This window comes from Leuciscus leuciscus (genome assembly GCF_965113295.1).
Source record: "Leuciscus leuciscus genome assembly, chromosome: 4".
NCBI lineage: Eukaryota > Metazoa > Chordata > Actinopteri > Cypriniformes > Leuciscidae > Leuciscus > Leuciscus leuciscus.
Window position 1 is genome coordinate 36,976,731 of NC_138728.1, and position 12,500 is coordinate 36,989,230.

The 12,500-nt window shown below is 38.8% G+C and overlaps 1 protein-coding gene and 1 long non-coding RNA gene across 3 annotated transcripts; both read right to left on the bottom strand.

Annotated features, from left to right (window-relative positions):
* LOC309497497 lies at positions 1 to 3,516 on the bottom strand. Of its 2 annotated transcripts, none has more exons than XR_014205572.1 (3): positions 3,048 to 3,516; positions 1,655 to 1,790; positions 1 to 1,534 (listed from the first exon to the last, which is right to left on the bottom strand). It is a non-coding gene; the product is annotated as an uncharacterized lncRNA (long non-coding RNA). The 2 variants fall into 2 exon arrangements; XR_014205573.1 differs by having other exon boundaries at positions 2,839 to 3,516.
* Positions 3,517 to 8,258: 4,742 nt separating this feature from the next.
* LOC309496390 (putative nuclease HARBI1) lies at positions 8,259 to 11,944 on the bottom strand (the record flags this gene model as incomplete). Its single annotated transcript, XM_082166384.1, has 4 exons — positions 8,259 to 8,388; positions 8,534 to 8,728; positions 8,819 to 9,652; positions 11,876 to 11,944. 3 exons carry the CDS (start codon positions 11,942 to 11,944, stop codon positions 8,537 to 8,539), a joined length of 1,095 nt encoding a protein of 364 aa, XP_082022510.1. The 3' UTR covers positions 8,259 to 8,388; positions 8,534 to 8,536.
* Positions 11,945 to 12,500: the final 556 nt, after the last annotated feature.

Below are 12,500 nucleotides of genomic sequence, written 5' to 3' on the forward strand. Positions count from 1 at the left end.
GCTTAGGCAATAAAAAGTTGAATTACTGTACTTTTTTACACTAAAATACCACCTGATAATCTAGTGTCAACACTAACTCACAGCCACTACTTCACAGTAAACATGCATTCAAAGAAAAATTATTTGGACAGTAAATTTGACATATTCAAGGGCTTTATTTTTTTATCCATTTTTTATTTATTAAGCATATTAAAACAAATTCACAAAACAATGCAAAACAGTGCCACTGTGCATCTTTTCTTTTTCTTTTGATAATTGTGCACAAGTACTCAAAGTTTATATAAAACACTTAAGTCTCTACTTGCCATTAACGGGATAGTTCACACAAAAATGTAAATTCTGTCATTAATTACTCACTTTCATGTCATTCCCGTAAGACTTTCATTCATCTTCTGAACACAAATTAACTGAGATCTTTTTAATGAAATCTGAGATTTCTTTCCCTCCATTGACAGCTACGCAACTACAAGTTGAACAGTAAAGAAGATTTTTAGCTGAAAATGTGGTCCTTGATGATTCGTATAATGCAAGTCAATAGTTACAGTCAGTTTGAGAGTCAAAAAAAACATTACAGGCAAAACAAAATGAATACCTGTGGCTCCTGACGATTCATTGAGGTCGTATGAAGCAAAACAATTGGTCTGTCAAAGAAACTGAACATTATTTACAACATTATTACCTGTAATCCACAGCCTCTGCAAACAGTCCTGTCACGGCAGTCGTGTTTTGCATGTAATATGTTTGTTTTTTTACTCTCAAAGTGACAGTAGCCATTGAATTGAATTATATGAATCACCAAAGACCACAGTTTCAGCTAAAAATCTTCTTTACTGTTTAACTGAAAAACAGTCACCTATATCTTGGATGGCTTGATGGTGAATAAATTAAGAGTAAATTTTCATTTCTCAGTGAACTTTCCCTTTAAAACATTGACACAAGCTCAGAACTTTTCTCAATGTATATTTGAAAGAATGTTTTTGAATGGGTATTCATGTTGTGTAGTGACATAAGCCTCATGAATGTATTATTTATACCAAAAAATGTGGCATTGATCAAAGAGGCAGTGGAAAGCTGCAAAGAAAAAACATACAAAAAATAATGGTAACACTTTACAATAAGTTTCATTACTTAATGTATTAACTAACATGAACTAACAATGAGCCAAACATATGTTACAGTATTTATTCATGTTTGATAATGCTAGTTAATAAAAATTCAGCTATTCATTGTTCATGTTAGTTCACAGTGCATTAACTAATGTTAACAAATACAATCTTTGATTTTAATAACGTATTAGTGAATGTTGAAATTAATATGAACTAAGATTAATAAATGCTGAAGAAGTGCAGTTCATTCTTAGTTCCTGTTAACTAAGGTAGTTAACTAATGTTAACCAATGAACCTTATTGTAAAGTGTTACCAAAAATAATTTTATAGAATGAACTGTAAACACATCAAAAACCAATCAGGACAGGTCGAAAAGCCATGGTATTACAAACCACTTCATATGTGCCGTTTAATTCCCATGAGGCATCTGAAAAAAAAGAAAAAAGACCAAGAAGAAAGATTTTAGATATTCATGTAATTGTCGCACTAAATAAAGAATCTGACGGCTGTTCTGTACTGTGCTGTGCTTCTTATATCTGAAATTTACCTCAGTTAAGGCCTCTTTGGCTCTTGAACGTTCCTTCCAGCCGCTGTCACGGGTCAAAGGTCAAATCAACGGATGCCGCAAGAACCTATTCCACTATCTGCTGCACTGGTAGAAGACTGGTTTTTCCTTACAGCTCCTGTTGAGAAAAAAAAATATGTGCAAAAAACATCAACCTCCAACTAATAAGCTTCTGAGCCCTGATCTATAGTTCTTCTATAATGTAGATCAGTTAAGGGATAAACTGGTAGGCCTATATCAATTACTTAAACATTAATTTAAATTGATCAGAATCAGATATCACATGATCCTTCAGAAATCATTCTAATATGCTGATTTGGAACTCAGGTAACATTTTTTCTTATGATTATTATCAATGTTGAAAACGGTTGTGCTGCTTAACATTTTTGTGGAAATGGTGATATTTTTTTCATGATTCTTTGATAAATATAAAGTTCAAGTTGAACAGCATGTATTTGCATTTATTAAATTAAGATTATTAAAGCATTTACTAAATATAAATTCTTTTGTAACATTTTAAATGTAATTGACTGTTAATTTCGATCGATTTAAGACATCCTTGATTAATAAAAGTATTAATCTTACAACAGATGTTTGAATGGTATAGTTGTTTCCACAAAAATATGAAGCAATACAACTGTTTTCAACATTGATAATAATCATAAATGTTTCTTGAGCATCAAATCATCATATTAGAATGATTTCTGAAGGATCATGTGACACCGAAGACTGGAGAAATGATGCTGAAAATTATAGCTTTGATCACAGGAATAAATTAGCCTATATTTTACTATAGAATGTAATAATATTTCACAATATTACTGTATTTTTGATTAAATAACCACAGTGTTGGTGAGCAGAAGAGAATAGCATCATTAGTTGACAAACTCAAAATTAACTGCACTTCTACATCATTTATTAATCTTATTTAATGTTAATTTCTACATTTACTAATGCATTATTAAAATAAAATGTTGTAACGTTAGGCTGTTTGTTAACCTTAGTTAATGCACTGTGAAGTAACATGACCAAACAATGAACAACTGTATTTATATTAACTAACATTAACAAATATAGTAACAAATGTATTGTTCATGGTTAGTTAATTGTAATTAATAGCTAGTTTAGCTAGTTTAAGCTAACGCTAGCCTAAATTCGTCAATTACATATAATTACAATCCTTTGGGTCGTCTTCGTGTTAGCATATGCCCTCTGAAAACATAAATAAGAGTTAGCTAACATTACGATGCAATGCCGATCTAAGGAGCAATAAAAACTCCAAAACTTAAGTTTAAAATTTAAGCTAACGAGTACACAATATAATCAAACAGGAAATTAATTAATTAATAAAACAGTTTGACCATGTGTGACTTACCTTGGTGAAGTGTTTGAGGTAGGATACCGAGTACCGACTGTGGCAGCCTCCTCTTCTAAACTCCAGAAAAAATGTTTCGCGCGCTCGTCTCCACGGATACGGCCCGAATCTGTTTTGCGACTGTTGTTCCCGCCCACTGAAATCGCCTTTGCTTCCCCCTAATATAGTCCCAAGTCAATATCTGCCTAGGAAATCTCCTAGTGTTAATCTGCATTGCTATTTGTACTCGTTGTGAATACGCAGGCCACAAGAAGTAATTAGGTGTTTTTTTATTTATTTTTTTATCACTTTTACTCAGGCCATGCTAGCTGGCAACAAAGGATTCCATTCATTGTGCTAAGCTAAGCTAGCGCCGACCCTGTCAAACTAAAACAAAGCATGCACTGAGACAAAAATGCATTTGCCCACCTATCTAAATGTAGGAAAGAAGGTGAATAAGCCCTATTTAAAAAAACGGTGGAGTGTTCCTTTAAGTCATGCACAGATCCTGGCCATTTTGCTTTCACATTTGTGATATGGAAGATTTTAGTCAACTGCCTTTTTTTAATTTGATATAATATTATTAATCTGGAATATTAAGAATCCCAATAGTAAATGGGCTGCACATTTACATTGTGAACCCCCTTTCTGTTCACATAATCCCCTTCATTGAGGCCTTGATGGCAGTCTATGGTAGCCTATAGTCTATGGTACCAATCACGTTAGTGAAGCCTGAGTGACATACTGTAATCGGCATGGTCATGATTGCATGATCTTCATAAAAAAATGATGATAGCCTAAAAAAAAAAAATTGCTTTAAAAAAAACTGCTTTACAACATTGGGTCTTAAGTGGCTTGGAAATGCCACAAAAAAAACCTAAAACTGTTTTTTAAACCTAAAAGCGCCAGGTAAACTCCGAATGACACGACAGACAGCACTTTCCATCAAGTTCTCCGCATCTCCAATAGTGTAAAGGAAAGAGCCACTCGCAAATAATCTTAGGGCAATGCAAACAGTTTGTGCTGTAGTTAAAGCCCGACTCAGACAAGTCGAAAATAAATGTGCGTTTCCAACAAATTAATAATGTAAACGACAATCTCACGAGTCACGAGAAAAAATATATATCTCAGAAAGTGCACTATCGCGCTGCGCTTGACTTCCCGTGTCAGCTCCGCTTATAAAGCCTCAGTCTAATCCTGTTTACATGAAATAAGCCTGCTCCCGAGCAGGTTTAAGCTTACGGACCTGTTGCTATGACAGCAAGTCCAGGATGAGCTTCGAAGAACCAAACAATCCAAGATCATGCCAAATCGTCAACAATCAAATCCAGCTAACTGAGTTAGCGACGTACGAAGAACGGGCCCCTGATATTTAGAATATTTATCTATGATGCGCTTCCAACAAACAAACAGCAAACAATCGTCGACGTTGTCACGCCTTCATAAAAGTCGTCACATCCGGTTCTGCAGCGTCAATTTCTGTCACAGAACACACACGGGAAACGGTAAGATCCATTAGCAGTATATTTATTGTTAGGGCAATCCAATTCGTAGTCATCCATGCAGGGGTCAAAATCCATAATAGCAGTCCAATAACAAATAAACAAGAAACAGAACAAGAACAGGAACAGGAACAGGCTAGGAAACACAGACCAGAAGTATAACGACAAATAACATCAACTCCGTGACATGGACTGAAACAGACAGGGTATTTATACACAGATACTAACAAGGTGACGGGAAACAGCTGTGTGCAATGATCAATGATTAGACAGAACAGGATGATGGGAAATGTAGTGCATGAGAGAATGACACCGTGGGGGACAAGGACCTCTAGTGGACACCCGAGGAAACACAACCCAGACACTGTGACATCAGCTGTGTCCCAATGTGAAGGCTGCATCCTCCGAAGGCCGTATTTGAAGGCCGATTGGCCGCGCGCGACGAAGGACGTCCCAATTCAAAGGCTGCATCCTTGGAAGGTCGCGTTTGAAGGCCGATTACGTCACGCGGCGCGATGAATGCTGTCCCAATTCAGTTCTGCATCCTCCGAAGGCCGTATTTGAAGGCCGGTTGCGTCATCGCGACCAGTGATGGGAATAACGGCGTTATAAATAAACGGCGTTACTAACGGCGTTATTTTTGTCAGTAACGAGTAATCAAACTAATTACTGTTTCCTCCGTTACAACGCCGTTGCCGTTACTGTCAATAAAAATGCGGCGTTACTATAATTGAGCTCACTGAAGCGGTTTTCATCCGAGTAGGCTCTCTCTGTGTGTGTGTTTATGAGGCGCCGGACTGGACAAAAGCGAGGCGAATGCCGCGAGCCAGCGCGCTCGACAGTCCGCGAGAGAGACCGAGTATGTCTGAGAACGCGCTCGACAGTGCGCGAGAGAGACCGAGTGTGTCCGAGAACGCGCTCGACAGTGCGCGAGAGAGACCGAGTGTGTCCGAGAACGCGCTCGACAGTGCGCGAGAGAGACCGAGTGTGTCCGAGAACGCGCTCGACAGTGCGCGAGAGAGACCGAGTGTGTCCGAGAACGCGCTCGACAGTGCGCGAGAAAGACCGAGTGTGTCCGAGCAACGAGCATAAATACTTTATTTATAAATAAATTACACATTTCAGCATTTGAATAATCTCTGTAGCATATTGGTATCATATGCAATGTTTTAATTAGTTTATATAGCCTAACATAAACTCCCAAATAACCTGCAGGGAACGTTCAAACATGGCTATTTGTTTGACCGGTTGTTGTGCGGCAAACACGACTAATTTGGCTAAAATAACCTCTGATGATGACGTTCTCTGTAGATGACGTTCTCTGTAGGTTATAAAAATAAAGCCCCAAAAGATTATATTTTATTATTATTATTTATGTTGGTACATTGTTCAGTATTATATTGAGAGCACTTTTTGTTAAACTTAATATTGTGAGGAAGAAAATACTTCAAGTAGGCTATACAGAATGTCTACCAGTTGTAAAGGTGTGTGAGTTTTATCATTTTAATGATATGCACTAGTGTATGTGTATGTAGGCTATATTTTCTATTACTATTTATTTATTTTTGGTACATTTCTTAAGAAGCATGTTCTTAATTCATTTAACATTTCATATTGGGGGTATCCAAGAAATTTCTTATATTTAAACTTTTTTTTTTTTTTTAAGTAACGCAATAGTTACTTTCCCTGGTAATTAGTTACTTTTGTAATGATGTAATTCAGTTACTAACGCAGTTACCTTTTGTGAGAAGTAACTAGTAACTATAACTAATTACTTTTTTAAAGTAACTTACCCAACACTGATCGCGACGCAACGAAGGCTAAAAGCGACGCCAAATGCACCCTTCGTTTCCCAGTGAGAGGAAGGATACAAAAACGGATCCTTAGTGGCCTATCCTACCCTATCCTACCCCATAAGTCATTGCGCGCCGGTGACGACAGGATTTTCATTTGAAAAAATGGCGTCCTCAAGTTCGGTGGTGGAAGGAAAATTCACTTTTAAATGTAAGTATTATGTTTTCATTTACTTAAATAGCTAGCGAAACCACAGTCAAAAGCCACAAGTTTTTCTTTCTTATGAACTTCATGTTAACTCCTTTGTTACCATTGGGTGGCTTTATTTGTCAGGTGGTTAGACGCCAAAGTTGTGCTAATTACTTCAATAATTTTCAGGGAGTAAGGAGCAGACTGCTCAATTTATTAAATTGCGGTCTGAAAATGACCATCTATTTACTGGGGCAAAAAACTCCGCCAGCGTGGCTTGGAGGTAAGACAACAGTTGTAAAATTTGCAGTAGTCTGTCTCACTTGTGTATTATAATAAATATCACTCACCCTAGAAAACCCACAACAATAAGAAAAGCAGTAGATGATGCAATGGGTTTCACTTTTATGTGTTTTTGTAGTGCTGTCATGCAAGTTATGTCTACAAAGGTTTTAACCACATTTGAGTATCCAGAAATATGATTTCTAAACTATTTTCAATGCATGTCCTGATGTGTCATTTTTCAGTGTTAAAAATGCACTAATGTTAATATTTCATTTGCACCCCTGTGTTATAATTTTTCATAAGTACCCTTTTCTGCTTTTTTAGAGCAATTCTGGAGAAAATGAGGCTGCTGGGGAAGGTAACCCCCATGCAGGCAAAGAAAAAGTGGGACAACTTAAAAACAAAATATAAAGTAAGAAAGTTAATACACACATCTTTGCTAAAATGAATTGTGCTGTTGTTGTTAACAAGCCATGGTTAATTTGCTCTGCCTTAGGATTGCAAGTGTCCTGGGACAGGAGAGGGAGTGGGTGGGAAACCCACCGCTGAAACTTGGCCCTGGTTTGTCCTCATGGATGAGGTGTTGGGACAGAGGCATTCTACCAATCCCCCTGTCCTTATCGCCTCAATCCGTGAGGACACACCAGGGTCAAGTTCAGCAGTGGGTGGCCACAGTGAGGAGGAGCCAGCACCCGCAGCACCACCAGCACCCGCAGCACCACCACCAGCACCAGCACCCGCAGCACCACCAGCAGGAGGACCAGCACCAGCACAGAGAAAGCGGGACTTTGAGGAGGAGATGCTGAACCTCATTAGAGAGGACATGGCACTACAGAGGGAGGCAGAGGAGAGGAGAGCTCGAGAGAGCAGAGAGAGGATGGACAGGCTGTTTGCTCTTCTTGAGCGTATGGTAGAGAAATAGTTTTTTTTATTTAAATTTTTATGTAGATATAAAAGAGAATACTTTCCTTCTTTACAGTTTAATTTTTTATTTACATTAAATTAGGTAATATATATTTAAAAGAGGAAATTTAAGTTGTGAACAGTTTATTTTTGTAATCTAAGTTATATTAAATGAAGTGTTATTTATTTTTTCAAACTTGTGTACAGTTTATTTAAAATTAATAATAAACATCTTTTTTTTCTATTTCTGTGCATTATTTTTTAAATAATTTGTGTCGGGATATGAAATAAAAAGGAATAGTTCTTGACATTGCTTATTTTTTTAATGACAGGTGCAATTTGAAAACAAACAATATTTTGGAATAACATTTGGAAAAAATAAATAATTATATACATAAATATCGTTTTATAAATAATAAATAACCATTTACAACATAACTTGTATATAATCTGACAACTATTTAAAAGAACAGTACATAAAACGAGATTTCAGCTGAGCAGGGAGACCCTGGTGGTGCCGCTGGACCCCGGTGGGCTCCACAATAGAGACGCTGGTAAGGCCTCTCTGCCGGTGGGTGGGACATCATCTAGGATGGTCTCCAGAGTGTTTGACTGCGTAATTTCCACTGTCCACTGCATTGTCTAACAACAGGTTTGCAGGGCTGACTCAATCGACGGCTGCCATCTCACTGAATCATTTCAAAAAGAGGGAAGAATAAAATAAATTAACTCACATCCTCAAATCAAAGCATCAAAAATGTCAACATGTAAACCCATTCTATGGACATAAATTTTTGGTTTTGGCCATAATAGCTTTAAAGTTCTCTGACTTGCCTGTTACAAGTAATCATGGTCAATGGGAACCTCCTCCAGGGCAGATACCTCTGCAGACAGCTGGTCACGCCAGGGAGCCCCACTGACCGTCTCCAAAACATGCTCCTGCTCATCCTCCTCATGCTCATCCTCCGGGGCCATGATGTCACCAACCCCAAGACAGATGTTGTGGAGGATGGCACAGGCTGTGATGACCTGAAATGAAAAAACAAAACCAAAAATTATATGGTCTGGAAGAAAGAAGTTAATTATGTTTTTTGCAAATGTATTTTTCATTTAACTTACATGAGGTACAAAGGTGTGGTGCACCTCCAGCGCTTTCAGGAAGATGGATCGGAACCTGGTCTTCATCATCCCAAAAGCACGCTCTATAATGGAGCGTGCCCTGGAATGATGAAGATTAAAGCGCTGGGCTCCCACACCTCGTACTGGCCTCTTGTAGGGAGTGATGAGGGGGAGTGGGTGTTGGAGACACGGGTACCCTCCGTCTGCGAGGATGAAGTGCCCTGGAGGAGGGTACACTGACCTCCTGTACAGTGGGCTGTACCGGAGCACCCGTGCGTCATGCACTGACCCGGGCCAGCCCACGTAGGTGTCAATGAAGCGGCCCTGATGGTCACAAACAGCCTGCAGGATGATGGATGGGAACAGTTTCCTGTTCCTGTAGCATTGACCATCAGGGCCGCTTGGAGGCTTGATGCGGACATGGCAGCCGTCGATTGCTCCAGCAGCTTTCAAGAAAGCTCTGTGTCTTGCCAGCCCTGCAAACCCACGGCAAACTGCCTCCAGATCTTCTGGGGTGTTGGGGAACCGAATGACCTGGTGGCGGATGGCCACCACCTCCTCAGCGACCCGGTGGACAATGCGGTGGACAGTGGAACGAGGTATATCAAATGCTCTGGAGACGACCCTGTAGGATGTACCACACGCCAGCCAGAAGAGAAATACCAGGGTCTCTATTGTGGAGCCCCATCCGTGTTGCCGGTCACTTCTCAACAGGTCCAGCAGCACTGTCAGGGCCTCCCTGCTCAGCCGGAAATCAGGTCGAGTGTCCATGTCATTAAAAAGCCTGTCCAGCACTGGGACATTCAGGTTTATCCTGCAGTACAGGGGTGTGGTCTGATTTAGAGAAACAAACAAAAGAGAAATTGTTTAGAGTTGTGGCAAAGTAATTGTTGGACGATATAGTGATAAACTACTTTTAGTAAGTATTAATGGCACATTGGGGAAATCTAAGTAGTTATATTTAAAACCTTACTTATGTACAAGTGTTATCTTGCATATTTGTATTTAATTTACTTAAGATATGAAGAATAAAAGTACAGTTATGTATTCTGCATAAAAAACCTCCTTGTCAGGGTTTTTAGATATGTTGTTGCATTCATATTACTGCTTGGCTATGTGTATGTTGCATTTTAATTCTAAATATGTCGAAGGTTGTTATATTTAAAGTAATTTACAATTTACTGTTGAGTAGTTTACTATACAACAATGCATCATATTATAAAATACCATGGTTTTGTAGTGTTGCTGTCCTGTGAGAGATTTAAAAAAAAAAAAATCATTACTTAAAGGTACAATATGCAAGAATTTTGCATTAAAATATCCCATAATCTCAAGGCCAGTGTTATATATTTTGTTAAGTTGATTACTTACAATATCCCAAATGTTTCCAACTATTTTTAAATCGTGAGAAAATTGTGATTTTAACCAAGGAAACGGGGCGTTAGAGCAGGGGGGAGCTGGGAGTCGCCAGTCAATTGCGTCATATCCGCGTTACCCTCGGTTTCCGCTCGTACTGCGTGGAGTCCTGTACAAATGCGGAAGTTGTAGTTGTAGCGTCTATCAAGCAACACACGTAGCTTGTTTCTTGCAGTCGTTATGGAACATAATTATTCTTTACCGATTGCAGCTGGTTCTGTCGACAAAGTAACGTTATGCTTAATTTTATATTTCCTAATGTAGCATTCGGTATGTAAGGGAAGTATTATTGCTTTAGATTTCTGTTTAGTTTATTGACATTGTTTATCACGTCTGGTGTTTATGGCCATGTAAATAAATATAGCATGTGTTATACATAAATATTAATCAGTATTTTGGCAAATGATGTGGGTATGTTCGAATGTACTTTTACAACAATTGTTTAGAACACGTAAAACTGCCCCGCGTTATCACAACAATGAATTCGACATACAGTAACATCTATGATAACCAATGTAGTATTAAACCTTACTTTTCTTGCGGTTAATTCATTTTAATGAAATAAAAGTGTGATGAGGTTTAAGAGTCAGGAAGGAAGAAGACAGGGGTCGGCGTGACTGGGACTCGTACTTTATTAAAATAAAGCAAAACAAACAAAAGTCGTGCACAACGCGCATTCACCGTGGCAACCGCGACGGCACAAAACAGTTCAAAAATGAGAGCTCGGATCCACCGGTTTTCTTTCTCTGCGTCCAATTTTCTCTTCAGTCTCTCTCTCGTTCCAGCGCGCGGCTTATAAGCGGTCTCTCCACGCGGATCACTGCAATAAAACACAGGTGTTCGTCATTTGCACTTGACCTACTTGCTCGTCTCTTCTCTCTCCCATTACAGACCGCGCTGAACCCCGCCACAAAAAGCATGTAATTATAAAAAAAGAACTTAGCCTCATCCATGAACATGATTTTAGATTCCCGTCTGACTGATTTACATCCACGGTGGAGTTTAAAACGACAGTTCCCATCATTCCACGCTCCTTCACATCGTCATCAAGCTACGCCGTTGTTGTTGTTTGGAATGTAGCGCCCTCCAGAGGCCAAAAATTCTTGCATATTGTAGCTTTAACGAATGTACTTGCTTACAGTCAACCACAGGTTATTTTGAAAATGAAACGAGCACAATTTTAAGGAATTGTTGCTATACAGATGCGTGCCATATAAAAGGTTGCATCCGAAGGCGAGCGGGAGTAGCCTGCCATATATATATATATATATATATATATATATTTATTATATATTTACACGTATTATATATATATTTATTTAAATACACTGTATTTATTTAAGAGGTATATTTCACTGTGTTTATGTATTGTTTTGTGTTTTATGCTTCAACTGCGTTAAAACAAAGCACGCTGGAAACATGCCTGAATAAGATCACCATGATCAAGAGAATAAACTCCATAAAAATCGCATCTTCGTAAGCTAGCCTATAACTAAACATTTGAACAGCTTTATGTGTAATTGTGTATTTTGTATTTGTAGCCTATCATAACATGACAGTACACCCAATACTTGTGTACTCCAGTCCAGAAATTAAGGACGCAACTTCTGAATTGGGATGCAGCAAACCAGTTTACTTTACCTGGCCACGGTCTTGACAAAGCCGGAGATACATCACCCGGCGGCGCCGGGGATGAAACATCCCCACCATCTCCTCCAGTAAAACATAAAATAAAAAATGACGAAATTTTGCTCCATTTTTATTTTTTAATAAATGCCGCGTAGGATGGCAGCTCTCCTATCGCAGCGTTGCTAGGCGACAGCATAATGGGGAACACCTGGTGGCAATTACAATCCTACTAAGGCTAGACTCAGAGCATCCTTCGAATGCTGGGAAGGCTGGGTAGGCTGGGTCCTTCAACGGCTGGGAAGGCTGGGTCCTTCAAAGGACGCAGCCTTCACTTTGGGACACAGCTCTTTTCCGCTTGCATTGCCGGGCTCGGTTGAACGGGCATAAAAAATCCTTTAAAACTCAAAAATTGCTTTCAGTGTTTAACCTTTTGTGTGTGTGTGTGTGTGTAAGAGTGTGTAAGAGTGTGTTTAAGAGTGTGTGTGTGAGAGAGAGATTTGTGTCTTGTACTCTTGTACTTCTACTCTTCTATTCGTCTAGCCTATCTATAAAATTCAGCATGTACTTGATATAAAGTATTTTGGCATGAATAAAAAAACAAAACACCTATAGGCTCCTTTGACATGTCAAACGAGCC